The 25,395-nt window shown below is 45.2% G+C and overlaps 2 protein-coding genes across 4 annotated transcripts in view; one reads left to right on the top strand and one right to left on the bottom strand.

Moving 5' to 3' along the window:
• Positions 1-25,395, top strand: part of LOC134014904 (multiple C2 and transmembrane domain-containing protein 1-like) — a 62,898-nt gene that overhangs the window by 16,145 nt on the left and 21,358 nt on the right. Inside the window, exons 2-9 of the mRNA XM_062454084.1 lie at positions 5,717-5,834; positions 17,927-18,069; positions 18,293-18,372; positions 19,955-20,066; positions 21,909-21,941; positions 24,505-24,669; positions 24,822-24,952; positions 25,166-25,352. Coding sequence (XP_062310068.1) covers positions 5,717-5,834; positions 17,927-18,069; positions 18,293-18,372; positions 19,955-20,066; positions 21,909-21,941; positions 24,505-24,669; positions 24,822-24,952; positions 25,166-25,352 — 969 coding nt within the window. The remainder of the gene's footprint in view (positions 1-5,716; positions 5,835-17,926; positions 18,070-18,292; positions 18,373-19,954; positions 20,067-21,908; positions 21,942-24,504; positions 24,670-24,821; positions 24,953-25,165; positions 25,353-25,395) is intronic.
• LOC134014940 (caspase-8-like) lies at positions 1,710-6,873 on the bottom strand. Of its 3 annotated transcripts, none has more exons than XM_062454141.1 (7): positions 6,620-6,873; positions 3,957-4,232; positions 3,676-3,824; positions 3,377-3,479; positions 3,096-3,211; positions 2,467-2,954; positions 1,710-2,278 (listed from the first exon to the last, which is right to left on the bottom strand). In XM_062454141.1, the coding sequence occupies exons 2-7, from the start codon at positions 4,225-4,227 to the stop codon at positions 2,110-2,112; spliced, it is 1,296 nt and encodes a 431-aa protein (XP_062310125.1). In that variant the 5' UTR covers positions 4,228-4,232; positions 6,620-6,873; the 3' UTR covers positions 1,710-2,109. The 3 variants fall into 3 exon arrangements, with proteins under 3 accessions (XP_062310125.1, XP_062310126.1, XP_062310124.1); XM_062454142.1 differs by lacking the exon at positions 6,620-6,873 and adding an exon at positions 5,239-5,334; XM_062454140.1 differs by lacking the exon at positions 6,620-6,873 and having other exon boundaries at positions 3,957-4,650.

Here is a 25,395-nt window from a genome sequence, read left to right as displayed (position 1 = left end):
AACAGATGCTTTAGTGGAGTCTCATTGGAGCCTCGCTGACACGGTTGGTTATCGTGCTGGGGATGACCATATGAAGCCCGTTCGAAGGCTGTCGTAAACAACTGACTGTAGACAGTGGGGGGCATTGACTTGCCCAGTCATCCACGGTCAGAGCAGGAACACGACCGGGGAGGATGCTGAGATCATCCTGACACACACACACACACACTCTTCCCTGATGCAAATGTTTTTGGTCACCTGTTCAAATGGAAACATAAAGCTGGGGTTGTTTATTCAAATGGTTATGCCACCACATCCATCCATGTGTCCTCCCTCAACAACTGAATCCTTTTAAAGGGACAAAGCCAACAGCCAGCTAGCAAAAATGCACACTATACATGTCAACTTAAAGGGATGTCATTTCCAAAGAGGAAAGTTACAATATGCATCCAGTCAAAATATGTACAAAAATCTAAAATGCATGCAGCTTTGGGCAAAATAGTACAGTAGACATGTCAGAAATACAAAGTGTGCAGAATGATTCAGCAGTTTAGTGTGTGTGTGAGGGAGGGTGTGACGTTCCCCAAAGGTGAGAAATCAGACCTCGACTCAGACACTCAGCTTTAATGCTCAGGCCCGACACTTTCTCACCCATCCCGTAAAATTGGCTCGGACATAAAGAATCAGCCAGCCAGACGTGGAACATAATAGATCAGTTAACATGCGTAGGGTGACTTTTACGAACGCATGATCTGATATGCCGTTTAATCAAAGCTTTTACCGAGTGCGAGTTGGTGAATGTGTGCTACCACGTACCGCTTTGTGGATAGAATCGAGGGTTTCCTGTTCACTTGTTGGTTATATGTGTATGTTGTGGAGCACAGCATGTTTCAAGGGCCTGTCTCCAACACTTTCAACATTTATCATCCTTCTTTCCTGGAGCTTATCCCAGCTAGACCAGATGAAAAGGCATCGGTTGTGGTTCACGGTGTGGGAGATCTTATTGACTATCGTCTCTCTCTCACTCACTTTCGGAGGAGGAAGTGAAACTCGATCGCCCGTCGTTTCTTATTCACCGGGGGGTTTGTCCTCTCTCTCTTCGACTCTCGAAATGATGTGCGTGGCCAACTGTTAAACTCCCGGTAAAACAGCCACAGACCCCTGTGAAGCTACGAGGAGAAGGGGTTGGACAGGTTTGGGATGCAAGGAGGGCCGCCCTGTATATGTATCTACAGTGACCACTAGGGGGGTGATAATGAAAAACACTGTTTGAAAATCATTACGGTCAGTTCTATAATGTAAAGTAATATATTCAATTTTCTTCAAAGTACAATATACAGGGGTGGATTTGAACTCTTGATCTGCAGTCAAAGGCTCGAACCATTGAGCTATACCCTGCCCCCTAGTTCTGGTACTTCATTGGTCCATCAGAAATCATTTATCACAATATGGAAAATCTGATGCACAATGAGTTAGATTAGCTGTGCTATACTATTATCAATTAGACAGTGTCTAATTTAGGATTGTCAGGTTACCAGAGTATGCAACTGTGAACACCTAAACCAGGAACATAGTGCAGGAAGTGATACCAGGAAAACAATATACAGTAGGCTGAGCGCTAGACTCAGTTATGGCCTCTCTATCTATCATATATCAGTCTCTCATTCAATGTTTATACAAATGTACAGGTTGTTAGAGCACAGTAGTTAGGACAGTAGATGGACCACCCATTGCTGGTTTGAATGAACATGTTTTAATCAGAGGACTGTATATAATCTAATGTAAAATAGTCATGAAGTTTAAGTCATTTGTTTAAACACCATATACAAGCACAGGAGTAATATGTGGAATAGTGTATGGAATGATATGAAAAAATAAAACACCACAAATGTATACCCTTGTGTATTATTCTACTCAAATCCCAGTATCAGATAATACTTTAATACTAAAAAAAGCTATATTATTAAATGTGTTCAGAACATTTAATTTACAGATGACAAGATATCCCACAAACAGACAGTGAGAATTGTTGTCCTGATAAAAAATTGTTTTTCTGTCAATAATGGGAGTGAAAAGTAATAAACTGTAGTTTCCAGGCTAGCACAGTAGCTTAGCATGATAGCTCTTGTGCTAGTGACCAAGTGGAGGTAAAGGCAAAACGAGTCTTTTGCGTAGTCTGTATGTAACTTCAGGCATCTGTTTGGCAATTTGTAGACCGTACGTAGCATGGTATGTACGGTCTTCCTTATTACTCACCTCACCACCAACATCAGTGAGAATCGTCACAATGTCTTCTCCTCTGAGGAAGAGAAGGAACAATTTAATTAGACATTTTGATATAAACACAAATAGTTATATCTACTGTCATGTTCACTTGTTTTAAAGTTCTGTACAAAATCAATAATATTGTACACAAGTCTCAGCAAGTTATTTCAACACTTATTGTCCTACAATTGGAACTAGTGTAAACACTTTGTCAGACCTTACCTGGTGCAGCCTTGTGTCAATTGTTCACACAAAGACTGAATGAACCAGGTCCCAGTTTGCTTTTTTCTGTAAGATTTGTGTTTGTCAGTGCTGCTCATAGCAATTAGCATGTCAGAATCGTCATGGATGTCGTAATCAGGCTTGCGTTGGGAATTTGCGGATCTGCCACTGTCATCACTAGACAATTTATCGCTCTTTTCTAAAGTTGATTCAGTCGTTTTCCCCTTCCGTTTGTCTGTCTCGATCCGACATGCCTCGAAGAAGAACAGTTTGGGCTTGTCTTTGAGAGCACTGCAGTTAGACCCTTTGAAGAAGCTGAGGAGCTCTTTGTAGGGCAGGACCTCGTCGTCTGATCCATAGATGCCCTCGCTGCAGCCATGACTCAAGATGCAGCACACAAAGGCATCGCCATGTTGGATAATCCCGTCCAGGTCGATAAACTTCTTGCGCTCACCAGCCCACTCCTTCACGTTCTTTAACTCGGACAGCTGTTTGTTTAGGTTAGAATGATTAGAATGCAAAGTCGATCTACTAATACTTTTCTGAGGATGACATAATTGTTTAAAAAATTAATCAAAATTGAACAGCAGCCTAAGGTGTCAACATTTCATATCTACTGAAATTCTTACAGAGTTTGGATTTAACCCAGCAAACAGCTTTAGTGTGTCTCGCATCTTCTGTGCCCCTTGGTCCTCAACAATCACAACCCAGAATCCCAGCCAATTGAAGACCCTTGCCAAAGAAACTGAGAGAGGAGAATACTTTAAATGAACACATCCTGACCACTTGTCTTGTGTGTTCCATCTACATGCTTCAAATTGTGGCAGACAGACTAGACTGAATAGAATTATATGATATACTGAATCGAATGATGGCAAAAAACAGTATCAAACTATCTATTTGGATCTACCAGCATCAGTATATGATCCTGGTCTATCCTCAGAAGGAAATATTTCATTATTGATGATGAGACAGATTCCACGGGGCGAGCTGGTCATCTTATAGTGAGGGATCTGTAAAAAGTAGAACATTGAAAGACACAATTACAATGTAATGTTTTGGTGATATGGCAATTCATCAATAACTTTTTCTTTGGCTATAATATTTGGGGATATATGGAAATTGTTATAATTTGTAATTGGCCTATTAGCAGTTCTGGTGGGCTGTGAACTGATTTGGGAGTTAAAAAAATAAATTAAAAATTCTTACCTTATTCAGGTCTAACTCCAACTTCTTCTTGACTACATCTATGATGACTGATTTGTCTTCAGGCTTCTCAAATTCATTCAGCAACTTCACCACTTTATTCACCACAGCATCCTGTTTAGTGTCACAGGTTTCTGAAGGTACCTCAACATCTCACAGACGGAAAGAAAGAAGTTGTTTAGCAAAACAAAGTGACTCAAGTGGGAGGGTGATGAGGTTTGTGTGCACTAGGAACATTTGCAGTACAGTAATGTTGGAGCATGCTAAAGAGGAAGTTCTGACACCTTTTGTTTTTCCAACGAAATACAACAGTCTTTCAGCAAGATCATTCCGATTAATATCCCTCAGAATCTTCACTGTGATTTTGACAGCTCCATCACGATACCTGTTATCCATTTCATCTACTACGTCTAATATGTCAGCATTTTCCAGTCTGCTTCTAGGTATGGGTTGAAAACCTTCCAGCACATCCTGGACCAGGTACCACTTAAAAGTCTTCAAATCATGTGATGTCAAATCCTCCAGAGTTCCCAGCAATGCCTCACAAACATCCATTGTCACTGCAAACAAAAACATTTTGTCATATTTTTGTCCAAAAGGTAAAATCATAAAGAGGAGGGTGATGACCATGTCTAGTTTAATCAGAAAATATGTGAAAAACAATTGTTCAAATAAGTGTATTCACATGTCTTTCATTCACTTTGTTTAATGTTCCCATGGCAGCATCTTGAACCAGTATTTCAGATAGTCTGGGTGTTTGCCAGATGATATGGCAAGTACCAAGTCAAGTCTACAGCATGTACTCTCTTATCCCTTTGAAGGTGGGACACCATTACACCTTAAACATTTCAAGACATAGTACAAGAAAAAGGGAGTATGGGAGAGTGAGAGAACGTAAAGTGAAGTTGTTTTAAAAGCAAAATGGACAAGCAATGCAGTGACCTGATATGCATGGCATGTCAAATTTCAAATCAAACTGTATTCGTATAGCCCTTTTTAGAGGACAAGGAAACACTTCCGAAAACTCAGAGGGGGAAAAAACTGAAGAAACGTTAGAATATCCCCTCCTCCGGAGATGGTCGATGACACATAGAAGAGCCGAATAGGCTGAACACAGTCATGCAGAAATGAGAGAGTAAGAATGTGAAAATGGATGGGGAAAATGCAATGTATAAAAAATAAATAATAATGCTTTGAAGGCAATATGTGGATGCTTAAATCTCTTATTTATTTTTTATAGGTGTTTGTCGGTATGGAAGTTGCAATCACCAATTTTTATTTCGAAAGTAAAAGCTTTTGTAGTTCAATAACGCTTTGAAAGCAAGCTTTTGTCATGCGACAAATGGACATGTAAAAATGGCCTAAAGAGACTTCGGCGCATAAATCTGCCAGGCTGACATTCGACGTGCTTGCAGTCTATTTAAATTAGCCTATACTGAGTTGCACTCTTGGCAAAAAGACTTAAAGAGCGAAATGGAAAATCCGAATTTCCAGGCATTCCCATCATTCCAGACATTCTCATCAGCTACGTTAAATAGCTAACAGTTTAAGTTAATATGTATTTACCTTGAGACGTTAGCCTGAAGTAGATGACGACAATACGGTATGAAGATATTCAGATCAATGTTCAAGACAAAATATGCTACTTCCGCATTTAACGTATGCAGGCTTCAAAGTACAGTGCCAAACACAGCTCAACTTCCCAAACAAACTCGACGCGAAGGGCACTGTATTTTTTGTTAGTTACATGTGTTTTTTGTTGTTGTAATAAGCTAAGTTAGTCTATTAAATTTCACAAACTGATTTGTAACCCCACCAAAAATATATATAATTATAGTTTTTATTGTATCCTGAAAGTGTCTTGGTTGTTGAAGGATTCATGATTCATAGTGAGGCGTTCATGTACTGTATCCTGCTGATCCTGTCCTCAACTCATCTCTCTCTCTCTCTCTCTCTCTCTCTCTCTCTCTCTCTCTCTCTCTCTCTCTCTCTCTCTCTCTCTCTCTCTCTCTCTCTCTCTCTCTCTCTCTGTGTGTGGTTGCAGGGCATCAATATTGTGGGGCCCAGTAATGCAGAGCCCCCTCCCCCTCCCAGCCCAGAGATGTACCAGCTGGACATCATATTGAAGATGGGACACAACCTCGCCATCAGGGACAGGACAGGTGGGAGATGCATTGGGTCTCTCTCTCTCTCTCTCTCTCTCTCTCTCTCTCTCTCTCTTGCAGGGGACACTGGTGGCCACAGTGTCCTCATTAGCAGGTCCAGCGAATGCCATGAGAACCTGCCTGCTCTTTCTGTTTCTCTCTTTCTCTCTCCCCCTGGGTAATGAGGAGTGAGGTGTCCTCTAACCAGTCATCTGTCCTTGGCTCACGAGGACCGGTCATTATAGCTTGGGACTGTCGAACGAGCGTGTGGGGACTCGAGGTCGCTGACCGGGGTGCTGGTCCCCCGGCAACAAATCACCCAACTCTCGCACGGGGTCTCACGAATTTGTATAGGCTACGTGTGCGGAGAACACACGCTTGGCTACGAGTTAGTCCGAGGCTCCCTCCCTTCCCAGGAAAGGAATCTCCGCACCCAACCAAACCACGGTGTCACAGACGCTCACCGGGGCCTCCTGACACGCAAACCTGGAGGGATCTTTTATAGCAGCAAACGTTTATAGGCCCTTTTTTGGGCAAAACATCATAATTTATCGATCACTTATTCCTATGGCTATACGTTTCGCTCCCGGTTACCGCGCCCTTCCCACCCGATAACAAAAACGTTCAAGGGCCCTCCTCCGCCCTTATTCCCCCCGTTAGTTTATCTGTGAGACGCAACACCGCACCTATCGAGAGAGTATATGTGTCTGAGCAGATGAACACTTCAAGACCCTGTTTCGCGTAAACACCAGCTGGGCAGTTTTCGTGCCTAAATGACTGGTCGCGATTCCCGGGGAACTCACCTGAGTATCGGCGTGGGGCGCTGAGTGGATCCCTTGGTCTCGAGCGGGGGGCGCACAAATGGGCGGTAGAGCAACGACTGTCTTTTCAAATTTGTATTGGCAGATTATTGGAACAGATACAAAAGTGTAAAAAAGGAAAAGAAAAAGGTACGCTAAAGCCTCCTTGATTAAGGCACGACAAAAAAAATAGGAAAACGCGGACCCTGGGTCACTAGTAAAACAGCAGCACAACTGACAGAAAAGAAAACTCTTTGCTAAAATAGGCACAGGCGGACACTACAGAAAAACAGGCTCAGGAACTAACAACCTCGACTACTAGACTCACGGAAGTACAACTCTCAAAAAGCCTTCTCTCTCTACCCCCAACTTTCATTCTTATTTCTTTTAACACGTGATGGCCCTGTCTAGACTTTGACCCAGGTATCGGTCTACACGTTTCCTGTATTCTCCAAAAAGTTAAATGTGGTTCCATCTATTCAAGCATTTCCTAACCACATCCTCTGCATTTATCATACTGAAAGTTTAAGACTCTGTCTTAAACTTTTACACATTAGCAATACTACATATCTATTTTAAGATGCACATCTACAAAGTTTTTTTTAAAATTCAAAAAAGGTAAAAAAGGTTCTAAAACATTTTCCAGCTATTTCTTAACACTCTTTAAAATATTATGCAAGCACTTTCTTAAAAAACATTTGCCAATGCACATTCTTTCTAATAAAACACATGCGTATGTTAGAGGTCAAAACTCCTCTTAAAAACACCAAACTTAAAATTGCAAAACCTTTATATATGTATGCAAGCATCTACAACTTTTTAATGCACAACTTGGATATACGTATGCACAAAGTCAAACACATTTGCCAAAACGCACACTTTTCATTATTAAGCATTATTCTTTTTTTTTTTTTCTTCAAAATTGTTTCTCCAAAGTCCATCAAAACGAATGCTCCTTCAGGGGCGTTCGACAGGACTGAGGGAGACTCCCTGACCAGTCCCCAGACAGACAGCAGGAACCTGGATCCTGGGTGTCATGCATCGCCTAAACGATATTAATGATCGGATATAGATGCTACCGGCATCCTTAGCTTTAGCAGAAATTCCATGTAGGTGTCCACTCTCCCAGGTGGAAACGGGGACATGGGTGTCATCAGAGGAGTCAACACAGCCACTATGTCCCAGAGCCGAAGCCCCATCATGCTCTCTGTGTAATTGTGAGGTTTAGGCCATGTACTTTGCAATTTGGCATTTGACTATCACCTGACCCAAGAATAAGTAACTCCTGTGTGTGTGTGTGTGTGTGTGTGTATGCGAGTGAGAGAGGCGTTTATCGAGTGTGGGTGTTTGTGTAGATGTACAGACGGCTATCACTCTCTAATCTCTCACTCCTCACGAGTAGAGCTCAGGCCTTTGTTGTCACAGAGGGGGACCTCCCAGAGTCGCTGTCCCTCATCTAGAGCTGACAGGGAGCCCTGTATGGGCTGAAACCTGACACCATGGACCAGAAACCTGCTTCCTGAACTCTGTCTTCAACTTCCCTAACTAGTAGGAACAGGACTGAAACATTCTTTGGCTAGTTCAGACATATTCTAGGTCGTTTTTTTGGATGTTGGACAGTTTTGTGTCGACTCCCTTTTGAATATCAACAATGAAATATGTTCTTTGGTTCTTTGGCGTAGTAACCTTGCTCGGTCGGATTCCTATATCCTCGCCAGTCCACTCACACCTGTCTGAGCTGTCACTGGTGGCGAGCGGTCATCTAAGACTGTCCACATGACCAGGCAGGCCCACCCAGGCCTGCTTCTCTCCCCCCAGGGAGGTGGGGGGTCCCTGGGTGACGGGACAGAGGCAGCTCCATGGTTGGCAGCAGTTGTGGAGGTGTCCTCCGCACTCGTGTGGCTCACCTGTGGAGGGGATGGAGAGGCTGTCCCGGGAGAGGGGACAGATGTCAGTGTGCTGGTCATGCTCTGCTGGCTACAAGACTCCTGGGAAGGGGACATCCTCCGAGACCTTCCCATGGCAGGGCTGAAGAGATGCCCCTGCGATCGTTGGGTCTATTTTATGCCTGTTTCATGTGATACTTTAGGGCACACCCTAAGTAAGACAGATGGTGTTGTTTTGTGCTTTGGATGTGGGAATCAATTGCCTGCTGTGGATTGGGTTAAAGTTGATCCTTTTTTAGTTGAATAGGTCAGGCCTTGTGCTTTGTGTGTGTGTGTGTGTGTGTGTGTGTGTGTGTGTGTAATGGGTGCCTGGGAAAGTCTTCTGCCCTGGGCAGTTCATCCGTGCTGGCACAGAATAGAGGAGATGCTAGGAGCGTTGAGCCATAAATACACTCTCCCCCCTGGGTCTCAGTCTGACTCCTATAGTACATCTAGCTCTGTTGTTTTGGTCATTGTATTTCACTGTTCTCTGCTGTCTGTGTAGGAGTGTGTGTGTGTGTATTCTCCTCGTCTACATTATGTTAATCCATCCAATCCTGTTACTGTGCCAACCCCCTGTATTCCATGCAGTTTTTTGTTGTTGTTTTTTTTAAGTGTATGCAAATCAAGTGTATGCAAATGCATATCACATTCAAAACCTATACACTGAGCAAGATACGTAGCCTATAGTTATCTTGCTTCGTGGACTGACATACAGAGCTATATTTAAAGCAGATACGTGTTGGAATTGTTCCGAATGTGACCCACACTAGTGCCTGACATATCACTCTTAGGGTTTATTAAATAATTCCCGTCTCCATTTTGGAGACCCGTCTCCATTCCTTGAGTTTACTTTTTCAAATGTCAAGTTATTCATTATCCAAACTGTAGTAGTGTGAAATGAGTGGTTTGGACCTCAACATCTTGGTAAATAGAGCGAGCGGTGATAATTAGCTGGTAGAACGTGCACGAGGCTGACTCATCAGGGTCCTGACGAAGGCCTCATTCGTCTGGAATGAGAGGCAGGATGTAATCGTCAGTGGACTGGAAAGTCTGTGGAGAGATCTAACTGCAGGATATGGATCACCGGTGCTCATATCCTGTTTGACCGGGTCCTCTCTGCGTACGAGGTGTGTCGAAGGAGGTGGATTGATATGAGACTTAAGTTTGCTTGTGCTTTAGGAAATGGATTTTGTAACGATGTGTCACCGAGTGGGCGAAGGCGGATTGAAAGAGAGCGTTAAGATGGTGGAGAGTGTCAGTCGTGAAAGATTCTGGTTCTTCAGGTTGTCAGACTCAAGCTGTACACCCCCCCCCCCCCCCCCTGTATTTACACAGAGATGTATTTACACATACTGTAAATACATCTCTCATGGTCCACTAAGTGGGAGCACGTTGCAAGATTGAACGAGGCTCTCCCAGTCTTGAGCATCAGGAACAGCCTGACATCAGTCTGTCTGAAGGCCAGTCTCGGTGATGAGGTGTGGGGCAGGCTCTCCTTCTTGGGGGGGCTTCCCCAGGATGGAGGTCCCTCGAGGAGGGCCCACACGTCCTCCTGGCAGGCCGTGATGATTTCCAGATTGCGTGCTGGGAAATGGGAACCCCCACGCTGAGCAGTCATCCATCTGTACGGCGGGGGCTCGCTGGCTACCGGAGGAGGGAGGGGCCAGGAGGCAGTCTTGGTTCATTCGTTCACGGGAGATGGGGTTATGTCGTGGCCATGAACAACTTACCACACGCCCTCCTTGTACCCAATATCAAGCACCAGTGAGCTCTACCTGGATGTGTCTTAAATAAAGCCTTTTCTGACAGGCAATCCGAGGGCCAGCCCTTGGTCCTCTGGTAATTCAATATACGAGTGACAAGAGGACGGAGAGATGGAGGTGGGCATGGAGGGATTTGTCACACTGAAAACTTTGTTCGGCTCAATATGTTCTTTTACACCAACTCCACCAAAAATGAAAAGCGGATCAAAACAAGGTCAGAACTCAACTGTGGTTTATTGCAAAGTTAAGTTTACAAGTTCAGGAAAAGCCCATCACTTGGTTCGACTTGTGGGCGATGTTTGAGGTTAGTCATAGTGCAGCTTTTAATTGTTAAGCTTTGGAATAAAAAGCTTTTCTCAGACTTGTTGAGGCTATCCTATTTCCTGTCTGTCTGTACTCAGTTATAATTGTTTTTACCCTACAGTGTATGTGTCTACCGTATACAATGATTTATGCAGAATGGTGGTAATACTGAACACTATTAAACTGTATAACAGGCTGTAAGCATGTTCTGGCATAAGATAAGCTTTAACGTCAATGCTTTGAGCAAACCAAGGGAGCATTACAGTTGCACATTACAGTAATCCCACAATAGTATTGGTTTCACATTAAGCCCCCTGCCCTGAAGGCAAACCTTACTTTATCAACCCACCCAAACCTCTAATATACTTACGGTGTAGTTTACTCAATTGATCCAACTCTTGAGGCTGTAGACAATTCATTTCATCAACCAATTTGAGGAAGCTTAATATTTCATTTCAGTTTTCATTGTGTATACTCTGAATTATTGACTCGAACAACATATATTCTCTTCTTGTACAGTCTTGTAGAGAGATGTGTTCCAGCTCAAGGGGAATTTTAGCGATAAACAGAGCGTTTTCTTGCAATCTCCAATCTTGGTTTAATAAGGCAATACACATTTATGCATAATATATAGTCTCTACTCTCTAATCTGGGCTGCAGGTGTCCTTCATGCATATTCATGGTATTATTAATGTGGCACATCCAGGAAGCGACTGGGACAGTGAGGGCCCAGGTGTTTTACTCTAGAATGTACTATGGTGGATTGCACTTTCACTCCCAGTTTACATTTACAATATTATGTTTTCTGTGCATATGTGAAAGAACTGTCAACACACTGTGTCTTGTACAGATTCTTATCAAAGGCTACCCTGACTTGTGTCGAGACAGGAGGAATGATACTGTCTTGACACACTGAGACTCATTAAAAATGGATTATATCTTTTTGGGAGGATATGATGACAGCCTTTCCTATTGGGAAATCTAATTACCTGATCCTAAACTCTAAAGGAGATATTTCTGGCCTTTTTGTGCCAGTTGTGACTCATGACCTCATTAATTATGAATAATGATCCAGTGAGTATAACGACATTCATTCATTCATCTCTCAAAATGAATCCCAAGTTCCAGGTTCAGTAAAGTTTTTCCTGTAATAGCACTGTAATGGGCTAACTGGCTCTTTTAATGTATAGCCGTAAACACGTCACCATCCTATACACTCTCCTCTCTCATGTTAACTGATGTGGGACTCTCAAGATCACATATATCAACGTCTTCACAGCATTGCACCACCCACAGTCCAGTGAAAGTGACCCGACTTGAGATTTGGGGTGTTGGATATCTTAGGTGTGGTACCTCACCCTAGCTCCTATCCAGAGAGCTAATCCTCATCCACAGGTCATCTCTCCCGGGCCTATCTCTCATCCTCTGTCACAGAGTTTGACTCATCCCTCCTCCTGCCAGCCTCATTGGACAAGGTCAAGGTCTTGCCTTTCACATGACTCAAGCCCTATCTGTTTGACTGAATACTGTGTGTGTGTGTCTCCGTGTTAGTAGAGATGATAGAATCAACACACAGTTAATCTGGATTTGAGGAACCACAGACACACCATTATGTGCTTGATAAAGTGTGTTTATGAGTGTGTGTGTGTGTGTGTGTGTGTCGGGGGTGTGATAGTAGAAAGAACGGGAGAGATGGTGGACAAAGACAATAGTTTAGATAACGGGAACAGCAAATTGTTTTGGAGATGGAGGTTGACTCCATTTACCTTCAAGGAATAGAGAGGCTGTGCCCTGATACTGACGCCGTCTTTCAAAGCATTTGCATTTCTCTGTGTCGTCGTTCATGCAAACACTTCTCCATGGCTGAGTTGAGTACAAGCGTGTGTACTTTTCTCCGCGTGTGAGCAGAATGGACGTTCTCCAATCATTGAAGTGAATGATTGGGGAGAGAGGACCACATTTCTGCATTTCTACAGGGCATTTATTGAGTCTCTAGATAGACCTTGAATGTTAATGTCCCTATTAGAATGAGAGAGATCTTGTAATGTTTCAGTGTGGCTCTACTGAGTGCTAATTAAATCAGCTTCGGGCCATTGCTACAGGTATATGACTGCCCTGGTTCTGTTTTCAGCGATGGAAAAGTGTTTTCTCTTAGAATGGGGAAGTTGATTCACTTTGTTTTGTAATCATTTCCTGTTGCCATTGCCATAGAGTTTGTGAGAAGGAAATATTTTGGTTTATTCAAATGTATTTCTTTCAAGATTGACACAACTCCTCCATAAATTCAATCCCCTCTCATTGGTCACAAGTCATTGGCATGCTAATGTCATTTAGGTTATAATAGCAGGGGCTAGTGGACCTAGGGTAGTGGACCTAGGACCTAGTGGCAGTTCCCGCTGTTATGCAAGGCAAGACAAGTGCCATTACAGGGCATAAGTACCAACTGCAAAGAGATGCAACCGTCTGGAAGATAGTGTGATGAGGGGACATAAAACAGTTGATATGCTTTCACACTGAGGGAAGCGTACTAGAGAGAAGGGGTGAGAGAGAGAACAAACAGCTGTGCTTATCAGACTTCAAAATAGCCTGTACTCTAAATTCCATAGAAGGACTGGAAAGAAACATTTATTTACCATTTATTTAATGTGTATCATTGTGGCTCTCTGCAACTCCAAAACAGTGTTCCGGGACTGTACACAGAGACACACTGCCCCCTCATGGTCAGAAGTAGTATTTGCATCACCTACAAATCCCCTTTTGTCTGAATTGTGTGATATTCACTTGTAAACATGATGTTGTCGATGAATTAGTCAGGTCCCATCCGGTGACATTAGGAGTGTCAAGGGACACAGGGGTATTGTAAGGGTCATGGGGGAGCTGGCCATGTACCACCTCAGTCTCGTCCATGACCAGTATTCCCAGTTCACCCACAGGGCTGGCACACCACATCTACACGGCCATCAGCGAGCACTGCGGTCGCCCCACAACTCTGTAAGCATCCCGAGTTACGCGATAAGCCACGTGAGGAAAAAGGAGGTTGTCTGTCGGGCTACGGCACGAGCTGATGGGAGTTCCTGGAAGCGAAGTGGACTGGGGGAATGTGTTTCCTTCCCCCCTGCCCCCCCTGTTTCCTCAGCAGTGACGAGTGTGTTGGACGACCCATTCGGCTGGCTGACAGGTCACGGGAGCCGCAATCGAAACCAGCTCGATTGGTGCCCGTGAGTGAATCGCCTCCACCAAAACGAGCGAAGCTAGTTCAGGCACGGCACTCGGGCAGCGCGCGTCATCCGCTCATTAAGCACACCTGTGTTAGCAGCTCAAGCTTATCGGGCCACGTCCGATGAGGCGGCATTTCAAGGATACGCACACACTCACCCGCGGTTGCTGTATGATCAGTGCTGCTGCCATCCCCTTCTCCCCTCTCCCCCTTGCTGTCTGTATGTTCTATCCATCATCTGCATTGCTCCCTGTCTCATATTTCATATATGTATGTGTCGCATCGAGGAGGGAGGGAGTGCTTCCCTTAGATTCATCCACTCCGCCAAAGTCAAACCTATTTCCATGTCCATGGTTATCAATACGTTTTCAAATCGAATACGCGAGTGTCTTGACTGAACTGAAGGAAACGAATGTCAGTGGATAGCGGTCGTGTTTATTCATCGGAAGATCCATTCCTCCCATTCCTCTCGTCGTGTGGAGGAAAAAGTGCTCGGGGAGAAAGCAGTCGTTTTGCCCACCTGCCAGCTCGCCCGCCTGACCATCCATCCTGCAGTCACTCGACGCACCTTGACTGAGCGAGCTTGGCACTCTGCCTGCCTTCCATTTCCACGCTCCACAGTAGCTGCTTTTCTCTCTCCTCAGCGGCGTGCTGTTCCTGGGAAGGACTTACGACATTGTACCCTCCACCTGAGCACAGCCCGTGCCTGAAGACCGACATGCCACGCCCTGGAACTTCCATTTCATGCTCTTCAGCCTGCAGGATGAATAGTTTTAATCGGTCCGTTTATAGCTGTATAGGAGGGCGTCGTGGGGACGGGCTGAATCACTGGTGTGTGTCGGAGGGATATCGACCGACGTGGTGGACAGGGGTTGCTGGACTCGGGTGCATGGGGGCCGCACTTCAAGAGGGGAACCGCCAAGTGGCGTTCCCGAACCTGGGTGCAGCATCCAGCGGCTCTCCTGGCTAAACTCAGTCAGCATGAGAAGACTAGGGCTACTTACCGGACTGATCCCTTTTATGCAATTTCCATCTGTACTTTAAGGTCGATAAATGTCCCGGGGGGAGTCTTCAGTTGTAATGTTGACAGTTTGACACGTTACCTCCCTCTGAGTATCCTTCTGCTTGTCAGGTCTTTCTGAATATACAGCGTCTCACCCAGTTAGGAATGCTTGGTGTCTGAGACTTTGGCGTCAGCACTACATTACCCATGTTGCAAAGCACAATAACAACAACATACAGCACTACCTCATCTAAAGCACATCTCATCTCTTAGAATATTCTACGTCCTTTCAATGACCCTCTGAACGGCTTCTTTGCTGAAACCCCTAAAAGGCATTAGGGGGGGTAGTGTAGAGTGTATCTTGAAGTATGCAGTTTACAGTGTATATCGAGTGTATATGTTGTCCCAGAAGGCCTGAGTTAGTGTACTGCCACTCCACATAACAGTCAGGCTGGCAGCTTCGAGTCCACTTCAGCATTTTCCGGAAAGACCTCCCTCGGGTCAACACACGTGGTGTTGATGGGATGGACAGTGTCTCCTGGAGAGAACCCCAGAGAGAAAAGCCCTCCCTGGGACACGTCAGAGAGAGAGAGGGGAAAGGGAGAGGGGGAGAGAGAGGGAGAGAGACAGAGAGAGACACACACACAGAGAGACACACACAGACACCGTGACCGTGAAGGGAGCGAGGGGAGAAGTCCATCCAGGGATGCAAAGTCCACATGCCAGACAGAATGCCTCCATGTTGAAGACAAGGACAGCTCAAATGTCAGTGTGATATATTTGTTTAGCAGACACAGATCTAAAGGGCTGAACAAGGGGCGGACTTTGAACCTGTATCTCTTGATCTGCAGTCAAATGCAGAGCAATACACATCCCATATACTGTATTCGCTTTTCATGATACAGGACAGTAGGTGGACAGAACATCCCTGTGGCTCGGTAGGAAGGAACAGAGTTGGTGGATGCATGTTTGGTCCTCCCATGGGTCTCCTTCAGGTGGCTTCTCGTCTCAGGCTGAACGCGAGGCCCTCGCAGCCTGACAGCCTGTCTCTTTCACAGACAACCAAGCACAGCAGAGATCCTCACCACGGTGACATTTACCCAGGCTTCTCCTCCTTGTCCTTCTCTACAGCGTTATTCAATAAGATAAAGGACCCCCGTCTGTAGCCCCTTGGCTTAATCGTGGCCGCAAAACGTGTTTACGGGGGGTAAATGTGAAAGAAACCCAGTTTCTGTGATATTTTTCATCTGGCTGGAGGGTGAATTGATTTTCTCTTTAAATAGCACCAGAAGACCTATTCATTAAAAACACCAGAGAGTAAGGGTGGGTGAGTCTGTGATCAGGAAGTTGGATCAATGACCATTTTTCAAGGTAATGAACATGTTCCCCGTGATAAATCGTTGTGTAATGGTAAGCGAATAGGTAGGGCAAAATTACTTGTGTCATCCTCTCCCTGTCTCAATGTCATGTGTGTCTGTGCGTGTGTGTGTCTCTGTGTGTATGAGAAATAAAGAGAAACAGAGAGAGAGTGAGAAATTGTGTTGATATGGCTTGTGTTTGCCTAGAGATATTTTCACTGGTTGGTCACAGTTATAAATGAAGATCATCAGATTATGTCCCATAAAACTAACTCTTAATCAAGATCCCCATCTAGTGGTCAAATATAGACATTGTTTTTACTCTATGATTAAATATTTTTGACTTGGGAAGCATCATAAAACAAATTCAAAGTAAGAAAGCACAACATGTTTAATAGAATAGAATAAAACGTTATGGTTCATTCAGTATTTTTCTCTGGAACCACCCTCTAGTAAACAGATCACATACACTACAGTCTCACTTAACACATTCCACATTTGTTCTTTACTTTTACTAAAACCTTAACCTTAAAACACATTCACTCACAACTGAACTGTCCCACTGCAACAGACGGAAGTAAATATATCGAGACCGTTTCCATTGATTGTGTTTTTTGTGTTTCGTGGTCCAAGATGGAACAAACAAGTGTTTGAACATGTTCTTGGCATAGGAGCTTCTCCGATCCTCTCTTGAAGATGTAGAGGGTAGGACGGGTTGCCAGCAACAAGTCTGCGCATTTTGTGGGGGTGTCTTTCTAGAACAGACCACAGTAATTATAAATAAGGAAGATAACAAAGACACAGAGAAAGAGCCGGTGGACGGCGACATCACAGAGCACGCTCAGGGGCTGCCACTCTGTCTTGGCCAATTAGGCTTCAGCCTGAGTCACATGACCTGGAGCGTGAGTCACATGATGGCGATTATGAGGACGAGCAGCATCTGTGTGTGATCTGCCCTGCCACTGGGCTCACAAGCATCAAGGCTGTAAAATTGACATGTTCGAGGGTTAGACTTAACAGCCGACCAACGAACTGTAAAAGCACATTTCAACCTGCAGGATTCTAAATCTCAAGGCTCTTACTTGTAATGGGATTTGAACCGTAGCCACAAGGATACATATTCTACACTGTAGCAAACTGAGCCACGGGCACTATTGTGTTAGAAAGTGTGTTTGCGTGAGTACACTAAGTGACTAAAGTGAATGGGATTTTATACAGTGTCAAAACGCAGTCTCACAATATCGATCAAAATACAACTTCTCAACACATGACGCAAGAAATCCAATCCTACTGCTTACTGCCTACTGTAAGCTCAGACCTTATGGGTCCTTGAGGATTTTTTGGTCCTCATGAGAAGTGAGGCATGTATACAAATTTTCAGACATTTTGTCATCACGTTGAGAAGGCAAATTTGGAGTGAGGAACAGAAGGGTTCATCTTGCAGTCGCCTCTTAAATTGAAACCTTCTGTTCCTCGCCAAAAATGTTCCTTCTCGACATTTTTGGAAAGGAAAGAAAAAGGTGCAGCGTTCTCTTGAATAAAATCAAAAAAGAGAGAGAGAGAGACTCAATTCTGTCTGTCCCTACGGAAAGAGAACAAGGCCTTCTGCTTCCGGAACACAAAGCATCATTCTCTTCAGCGTGTCCTCTCCCACCTCACCCAGAGCCAACAATCACCTCATCACGTAGCAACTCTGTTCCAGACGACCCCTCACCCTCTCTGCCCTGTGTCTCCGCAGGGACCAGCGACCCCTATGTGAAGTTTAAGATCGCGGGGAAGGAGGTGTTCCGGAGCAAGACCATCCACAAGAATCTGAACCCGGTGTGGGATGAGAGGTTCTGCCTGCTGGTGGATAGCCTGAGGGAGCCGCTCTACGTTAAGGTACACGGTAGGAGCCCCACACAGCACTCTGGACTAGACACGCGTGTGTTTGGGATCCGGGTCCTTAACGCTCCGTTTCTCGACCTCCCTTGGAATTACTGTGAGACTGTTTACATATTACTACAGAGCACCCACTTGTGGTTGGTGTGAGTATTGACTTTTGCGGTTGAATTTGGGAGACGTTTGCCGTGTTGGTAACAGTGCTGTTGTGTTGTTGTTCCAGGTGTTTGATTATGACTTTGGCCTTCAGGATGACTTCATGGGGTCTGCCTACCTTTACCTGGAGTCACTGGAACACCAAAGGTCTGAAGGACATAACCACCCAATCCTTCACTCTTCATCCTTTATCTCCCTAATTTCTCTCTCTCTCTCTCTCTCTCTCTCTCTCTCTCTCTCTCTCTCTCTCTCTCTCTCTCTCTCTCTCTCTCTCTCTCTCTCTCTCTTCTCTTTCTCTTTCTCTTTCTCTTTCTCTTTCTCTTTCTCTTTCTCTTTCTCTTTCTCTCTCTCTCTCTCTCTCTCTCTCTCTGTCTCTCTCTCTGTCTCTCTCTCTGTCTCTCTCTCTGTCTCTCTCTGTCTCTCTCTCTGTCTCCCTTTATTCTCTCTCTCTTTATTGCTTTCCAGTGACACTGTAGTTTTCAGAAATTATTCAACACTGCCCCCTAGTGTTCTTTTATGGATACATACATAATCATACAGTGCAATTCTGCTGACTGCTGCTTACAGTTTTTCTCAATCACTAAAACACTAAAACCCATTGGCTGAACAAAGTTCTCAGTTGCCTGAACTCATTTAGCTAATTGTGCAGTCTGTTGTCAATACCTTAAACCATTTCACATGGTAAAACACGATTTGCGGATCTCACTTTTCAGCAAAACTCTAAACACATACTCATTCTCAAAACACATTCTGCACTCTAATGCACATGTCATCCATACTGGTGAACACAAGTGGCAACAATCAATTACAAATAGAGAAAACATGTCATTGATTAAACACAACCACTCAAAATTGATTTCACTTGTTTTCAAATGATGTGACACAACCAATATAAGCCAGTTCAGAGAGCAAACAGGTTGTTGAAGGTGGAAAAATATTGCTTGTGATGTCGAAGTGCTCTGGCCTGACCCAGCCCAAAGATAAGAAGAAGCACATTGATTACAAGTTTACTCCTTAGATATTTGTCCCTTTCAGTATTGTATACTGTAGTACAGTGCTTTGTTGACTGTATACTGTACAATGAACAAATTGTATGGCCCTGAACATTGTGCTTTCCATTTGTTACAGTAACAGTACTGACTGCTCAATAGATTTTGACTGGTTGCAGGTTCATATCAACAAAGAACAAGAATTACAGTATCAGAGAGACAAAGGACATGTTTGTGAGATGCAGGGTACAGTACTGTATAGGGTACAAGGAGGAGAAAGGATTTTTTTTTTGCAAAGAGCAAAGCAGAGTATTAATTTCTGATCAATTTTGAGCTACTATGCTAGAACATGTTTTTGTTCATCATAGACAATGACAGATACATGAGAACTATATGTTTTGAACAATGTGTTTTCTATTTTTTGGTGTATTGTTTACTGACTGCTTGATAGTGTATATCGTTTTGATCACTTTGTTTATGATTTGAGAGCAGTGTTTGACTTTGAGCCCAGATACATCTGTTTTGAGGTGAAAGTTTCCTTTTGCATACGATTCAGAGGTTTTGTAAATAGTGCTTAAAGATGAGGTTTAGGGTTCACAGTTTGAGAAAATGGGTCACCGTTTCAAGAAATGTGTCTTAGCAATCGAGAAAAACTGTAATGAGTTAATGTATAATACAATTATAACGAGCTTTGTTTAATATATGTTTTGGTGTGACATTATCCCTCTTCTACTTCGAAGGACCCTTGACGTGACCCTTGATCTTAAGGACCCCCAATATCCTGATAATGACCTAGGCACCCTTGACCTTGCTGTCACTCTGTCACCGAAAGAGGGGGACTTCAGGGAAGCTGTAAGTCAAGTGTCTCTCGCTGTCTCTCTCACTGTCTTTCTCTCGCTGTCTCTCTCTCGCTGTCTCTCTTGCTGTCTGTCTCGCTGTCTCTCTCTCGCTGTCTCTCTCTCGCTGTCTCTCTCTCTCTCTCGCTGTCTCTCTCGCTGTCTCTCTCTCTCGCTGTCTCGCTGTCTCTCTCTCGCTGTCTCTCTCTCGCTGTCTCTCTCTCTCTCTCTCGCTGTCTCGCTCTCTCTCTCTCGCTGTCTCTCTCTCTCTCGCTGTCTCTCTCTCGCTGTCTCTCTCTCTCTCGCTGTCTCTCTCTCTCTCTCTCGTTGTCTCTTTCTCCGTCCTCTTTAGTAACTACTCTCCTCATCACTCTTATCTCTCTTTCTCTCTCCTTGACAGTCTCTCTCTCTCTTTCTCTGCTCCACCCCCCTCTCTCGCTTCCTCAGTCCCTCCCGCTCTCCCTTGTCTTATCCTCCCATCTCCTATCTCACCTCTCTTTCCTGTGAAACGTGTGTATAATCACTCATCTTGTGTGCCTGACTCCTACCGATAACGAGAGATTTAGTAAGAGGAACATGCGAAAAACAAGGGGAGACTGAAGTCACACTCTCTATTGTTGTCACACTGAGTACTGAGTGATTTGTACTGTACCTACACCACCACCAGTCGGGGCTCATGTTTATATACAGCAGTGTAGCATTACATGGTGTAGTCTAATTGAGCATGCCGTGTATTACAATGGAGTGTGTAGTGATTGTTAACTGAGTTTTAGAGCAGTGTGAGTTTGTCTCCAAGGGAGCAAGACGCTAACATTGACGGAGAAAGTGGCAGTTTTGTCCCTTAACTGAAAGTTTGATCTGGAACTACAGAAACTGCTCAAGAGGACAGCCTGTAGTTGAACTCGGACCTGGATGCATCCAGCTTTCGACTCGGAAATTAATTCACACAGCTCGAAATAAGATCCTCGGCGCATATCACGCTCGCAGAACACACAAATGGGGGGAAAAAAGTATTCCATGTTCAAAGAGTGCAGGATTCTGTCTCTCCTAATTATGTGGGTTCTTTCCTCTGTGGACGTGCTCAGTGTTTCAGAGTCGTATTTATTTCTGTTCAATTATTTGTTTGGTTAATTGGACCCCTGCATGTTTGATAAAGAACAAGGCAGAGTCCAGAGGGAAATGTTTTATTCTCTTTGATCTGATGTCTTCATTCTGCTGCTTATTTGGTTCAGAAACTCCACATTTGACAGAACAAATAAACTCTATTTAGGTTAAGCATCATTTTGGTTCTCTCAAACTGAGATAAAAGAGCACAAGGTTACTGTGATGGAATTAGTTTTGGGTTTCACTATCGCCACCTACTGGCCCAAATCGAAACAACTCCAAATTTATTTTATGGTCATTCGTACTACATGGATTCTGATGTAAGGGTTGAGAAGGACTGATTCTCCAGTTATATGCAGCATATTATGTAGGGCACCAAAAATATGATCAACCATTTGTTCAGGAGCACTGTTGAACAGCCAGCTAAGTACATCTGCTAAATGTACAGTGGCATTTTCCACCACTTAGTGTGCAGGAGGACTGCATGTTGTCCATGAGAGAGTGTGTGTGTGTGTGTGTGTGTATGCGTGCATTTGCATACAGTATGCCCGCACACACACGCAGCGCGTGCAGCAAGGTGGCTCGGCGTGGGTCTCTTCGAATGGATTTCCGATCTGGCAGAGCGGCCCAAGTCGGATCCGAGCGGCCGCCCCATGACCCCTCTCCCTGTCCCCCCTCGTGGTGAACTCTGACCTTTCAACACCCGACAGGTGCGACAGGAAAGGGCTCTGTAACGGCTTTGTCTCATTTTCAGCTTTTAAGAAGGAGCGGGAAACGAACTAGTAAGGTAATCCACACGCTCACACACACCCACGCTCACACACTCACTCGCCTGGCCTTCGACAACCTAATTCCCCCACTTCACAACCCCCCCCCCCCCCCCCAGCACCCTCCACTGTTGTCCTGGGTTACTGGTGGAGCCTCGGTGTGTCCATCTTTATCAGTTTCCCCCCCCCCCACCCCCCCGCCCTTCCTGTCTCCTCGCTCCACCAGATTTTATTTTCCACACGCTGCAATATACAGTCCAGACCCGCAGCTAACATGCACGCTATGCTGAGGGGAGGAGTGGCTTATTCTTCCTACGCGCCCTCTCATCGTGAACTCACTGGAATAGAAAGGAGGGCAATGCAGCTGTGCACACAACAAACACACGTAAACACACACACACAGAGTACAAACGCCCCATCTCACCTGAGCCAAGCAGTGCACTGTCACACTTTCGAAAGACAAGCTTGTCGCAAACACTTGCTTTAGGCAGCAGACACGGTGTATTGCAGCTGTCGGGTGAGGAAATAAAACCTCCTGTGTTCTTGTGTGTACTTTTTTGTCATCGTTCACCCTCATACGGTCCCTCTCCCTCTGTGAAGAGCAATGTGGTGGAGACGGGCACTGAATAGAGGGAGACCGGGTGGTATGAACCTTCAGACTGGTGTCACCTAATGGATCCAGTGCATTTGTTTTAGGAGGGCAGGATGGTCTCACTTGGGCCCCTGCCCCTCCTCTCCATCGATCCACATCCTGTTTACGTTTCCATCTTCCCTGGCCGCGTGACCTTTGACCCGTCGCTTTCTTCCGCCTTCCTGGTGTTGGCTGTCTTGTTACCTCATCCCAGCAGAAGGCATGCTGGTCTGGGCTCCTCTCATTGGCGCATGCATGCCCTCATACCTGGTCCTCAGCCAATGGTTATCTGTGTCACCTAAGATATGTTTTGTTTATAGCATGGTGCATTGCACAGTAGCTCAGTTACTCCTTAGATGTCAGAAGCAGATCTCTTTGAGATCATAATGTGATAAATACAGTTTCTGATACACCAAAAAAGTTGTCATCTTTTTCCCTCCAACGGCAAAGGCCTGCCTTTTGGGTGTGGCAAAAGTTTGAGGTAATACAGAGACACAGAAACATATTTAAGTGTTTCTGGTTGGCGTTGGGCAGGCGTCCTGCTGTAGTGTTTCCCCCAAACCAACCCTTTGAAGCTCCAAACTGGGCCATCCCGCATGTGACTCGGGAATTAGCTCTGACGCTAACTAGCTACTGTACTTCCCTAGCACGCCCTACTCTTGGGTGCGTAAACGCCTGCCTGGCTTCTCGAGCAGTTATTTATACTGCACCCCACTTCTCTTTAATCGTGTTGGACTCCAAAGAATACAAACTATGCAAGAACTAATATAAGATGATTATGACCAAATATAATTACATTTCTGTCGTCTGTATTAGTTCAGAAAAGCTAAACGTCTTAGTCTGTTCAGCCCCTCACTTCATCCAAAGTCTTGGCTTTTTGGAACTTGTAACAGTTCACATATACAGGGCTTTGTATGAGCTTGCATAAACTATTATTTCATTGTGGCATTCCAATCCAGCGGTTTTCAGCTCATTGTCTTCCGTGCTCCACTTTGGCTACGCACTGTTTACTTCCTAATCCACATCGGCCATGCCTTTTACGTAATCAGAGCGATGTTGCAACAAAACAATAACGATGCCTCTCAATTAGGCTTCAGCTGCAATGAGGAGTTAGCATAGCCTGCCACTATTAGCAAACAGCGAGTTGACATGGCGGCGAGACCGACCGTGAGTTCTGCATGGGTGGTTGTATCCGAGGGAGCCACTCGCATTGTTTAATGTCTGGAGAATGGAAAATTAAGAGGTTTCGTCTTCAGATCAAAGCGCTGCACTTGTGCGGCAGGGTTTGTTCAGAGTTTAATGAAATTCAAGCCAAACAAAGACGCCACTAATGAGGCTTTCTAACGAGGCAGGGAGACAGGGAGATAACTCGGAGCGATGTGTTTGTTTGACAAATAAGTACCCCGTCTTTGTTTTTGGGAGCCATTGCAGCATGACTTTCGGAGGGGTTAAATAGGCCTGTAAGCGATTAGAAAACTGCCTGAAAACGTTCCTAAACTAGGGGGAAGCATCAAAGAGAATTAGTAATACAGACAATATTGCTGAGTGGATTTGCTGAGTCTATTCAGAAGCAATCAGTCAAAGTCTCAGGGCCCAGTCATTGGCCCTTGTTTGTGTACGTGTGTGTGTGTGTGTTTGTGTGTGTCTGTGTGATGCTGTACTGCAGGTCCACACTTCTTATGTTCCAGTGGTGATCCTCAGCATGCCTGGAGATCACCGCCCTCCGAGCCCAGTCTGTTCAGATGCTCTGTGTTTCACTGTGATCTGTGATCGCCTACCTCTGCCTGCACCTCTTTGTGTTGCCGTGGCGCCTGTGTGTCCGTTGTGTCCGTGTGTTCTTCCGGCTCAGTCCACGGACCCCTGATACACTGTCATCGATGCCAGGAGCTCATGTACTCATTTCTCTGCGTGTGTGTCTGTGTGTGTGTGTGCGTGTGTGCGAATACCTCCAGCAACAGAGTATACGTCTGTCAGATGTACACAAGAAAGCTCAGCTGTGGAGGGGAATAGTGAGCATCAGTTTAATAGAAGGTCGCGACCTCCAACCCATGGACACCAATGGCTTCAGTGACCCTTACGTGAAGTTCAGACTGGGCCATCAGAAGTACAAGAGCAAGGTACCCCCTCGCACTCTCCCAGGAAAACATTGACCTGTAGAATCAAAAACGTCCAACATCTATGGCATTGCTGAACCTTCTGTGGGAACGAGTCACAGACTCGGTACGTTTGCACGTGTCCTAAAGATCGAAACACTGGTTTCCATCCACAGACGATACCGAAGACTCTGAACCCCCAGTGGAGGGAGCAGTTTGACTTCCACCTGTACGAGGAACAGGGGGGCTACGTCGACATCACCGTCTGGGACAAAGACGCAGGCAAGAGGGATGACTTCATGGGCAGGTGGGCCTCACACACACACACACACACACAGACACACACACAGACACACACACACACACAGACACACACACACACACACACACACACACTAGGGTGTGGGCTCTCTTCATCCAAGCCCCCAGCCAGTACCTGCTATGTCAACGTGTTTCACTCATAGGCCTAGTGCTGTCTCCACTGTGTGTGTGTGTTGGTGTGTGTGTGTGTGTGTTCCAGGTGTACGGTAGACCTGTCAGGCCTGAGTAAGGAGCAGACACACAAGCTGGACATGCCCCTGGAGGAGGGCGAGGGCGTCCTGGTGCTGCTGGTCACCCTGACGGCCTCGGCTGCCGTCTCCATCTCCGACCTCTCGGTCAACATGCTGGACGACCCCCACGAGAGACACCAGATCCTGCAGAGATACGTGAGTGTGTGTGCGTGGGGGGGGGGGGGGGGTGTCGGGGGAC

The sequence above is a fragment of the Osmerus eperlanus genome, chromosome 28 (genome assembly GCF_963692335.1).
Source record: "Osmerus eperlanus chromosome 28, fOsmEpe2.1, whole genome shotgun sequence".
NCBI classification, from domain to species: domain Eukaryota; kingdom Metazoa; phylum Chordata; class Actinopteri; order Osmeriformes; family Osmeridae; genus Osmerus; species Osmerus eperlanus.
This window is presented reverse-complemented; position numbering and strand designations above follow the sequence as displayed.

Bases quoted from the DNA above. Each gene is read 5' to 3' on its own strand.
- LOC134014940 (XM_062454140.1), bottom strand. From the start codon at position 4,302: ATGGTCATCACCCTCCTCTTTATGATTTTACCTTTTGGACAAAAATAT. The intron at 2,955-3,095 runs GTAAGAATTTCA...CTAAACAAACAG, and splicing joins CTGGGTTAAATCCAAACTCT to CTGTCCGAGTTAAAGAACGT. The intron at 2,279-2,466 runs GTAAGGTCTGAC...TCTCTTCCTCAG, and splicing joins TTGACACAAGGCTGCACCAG to AGGAGAAGACATTGTGACGA.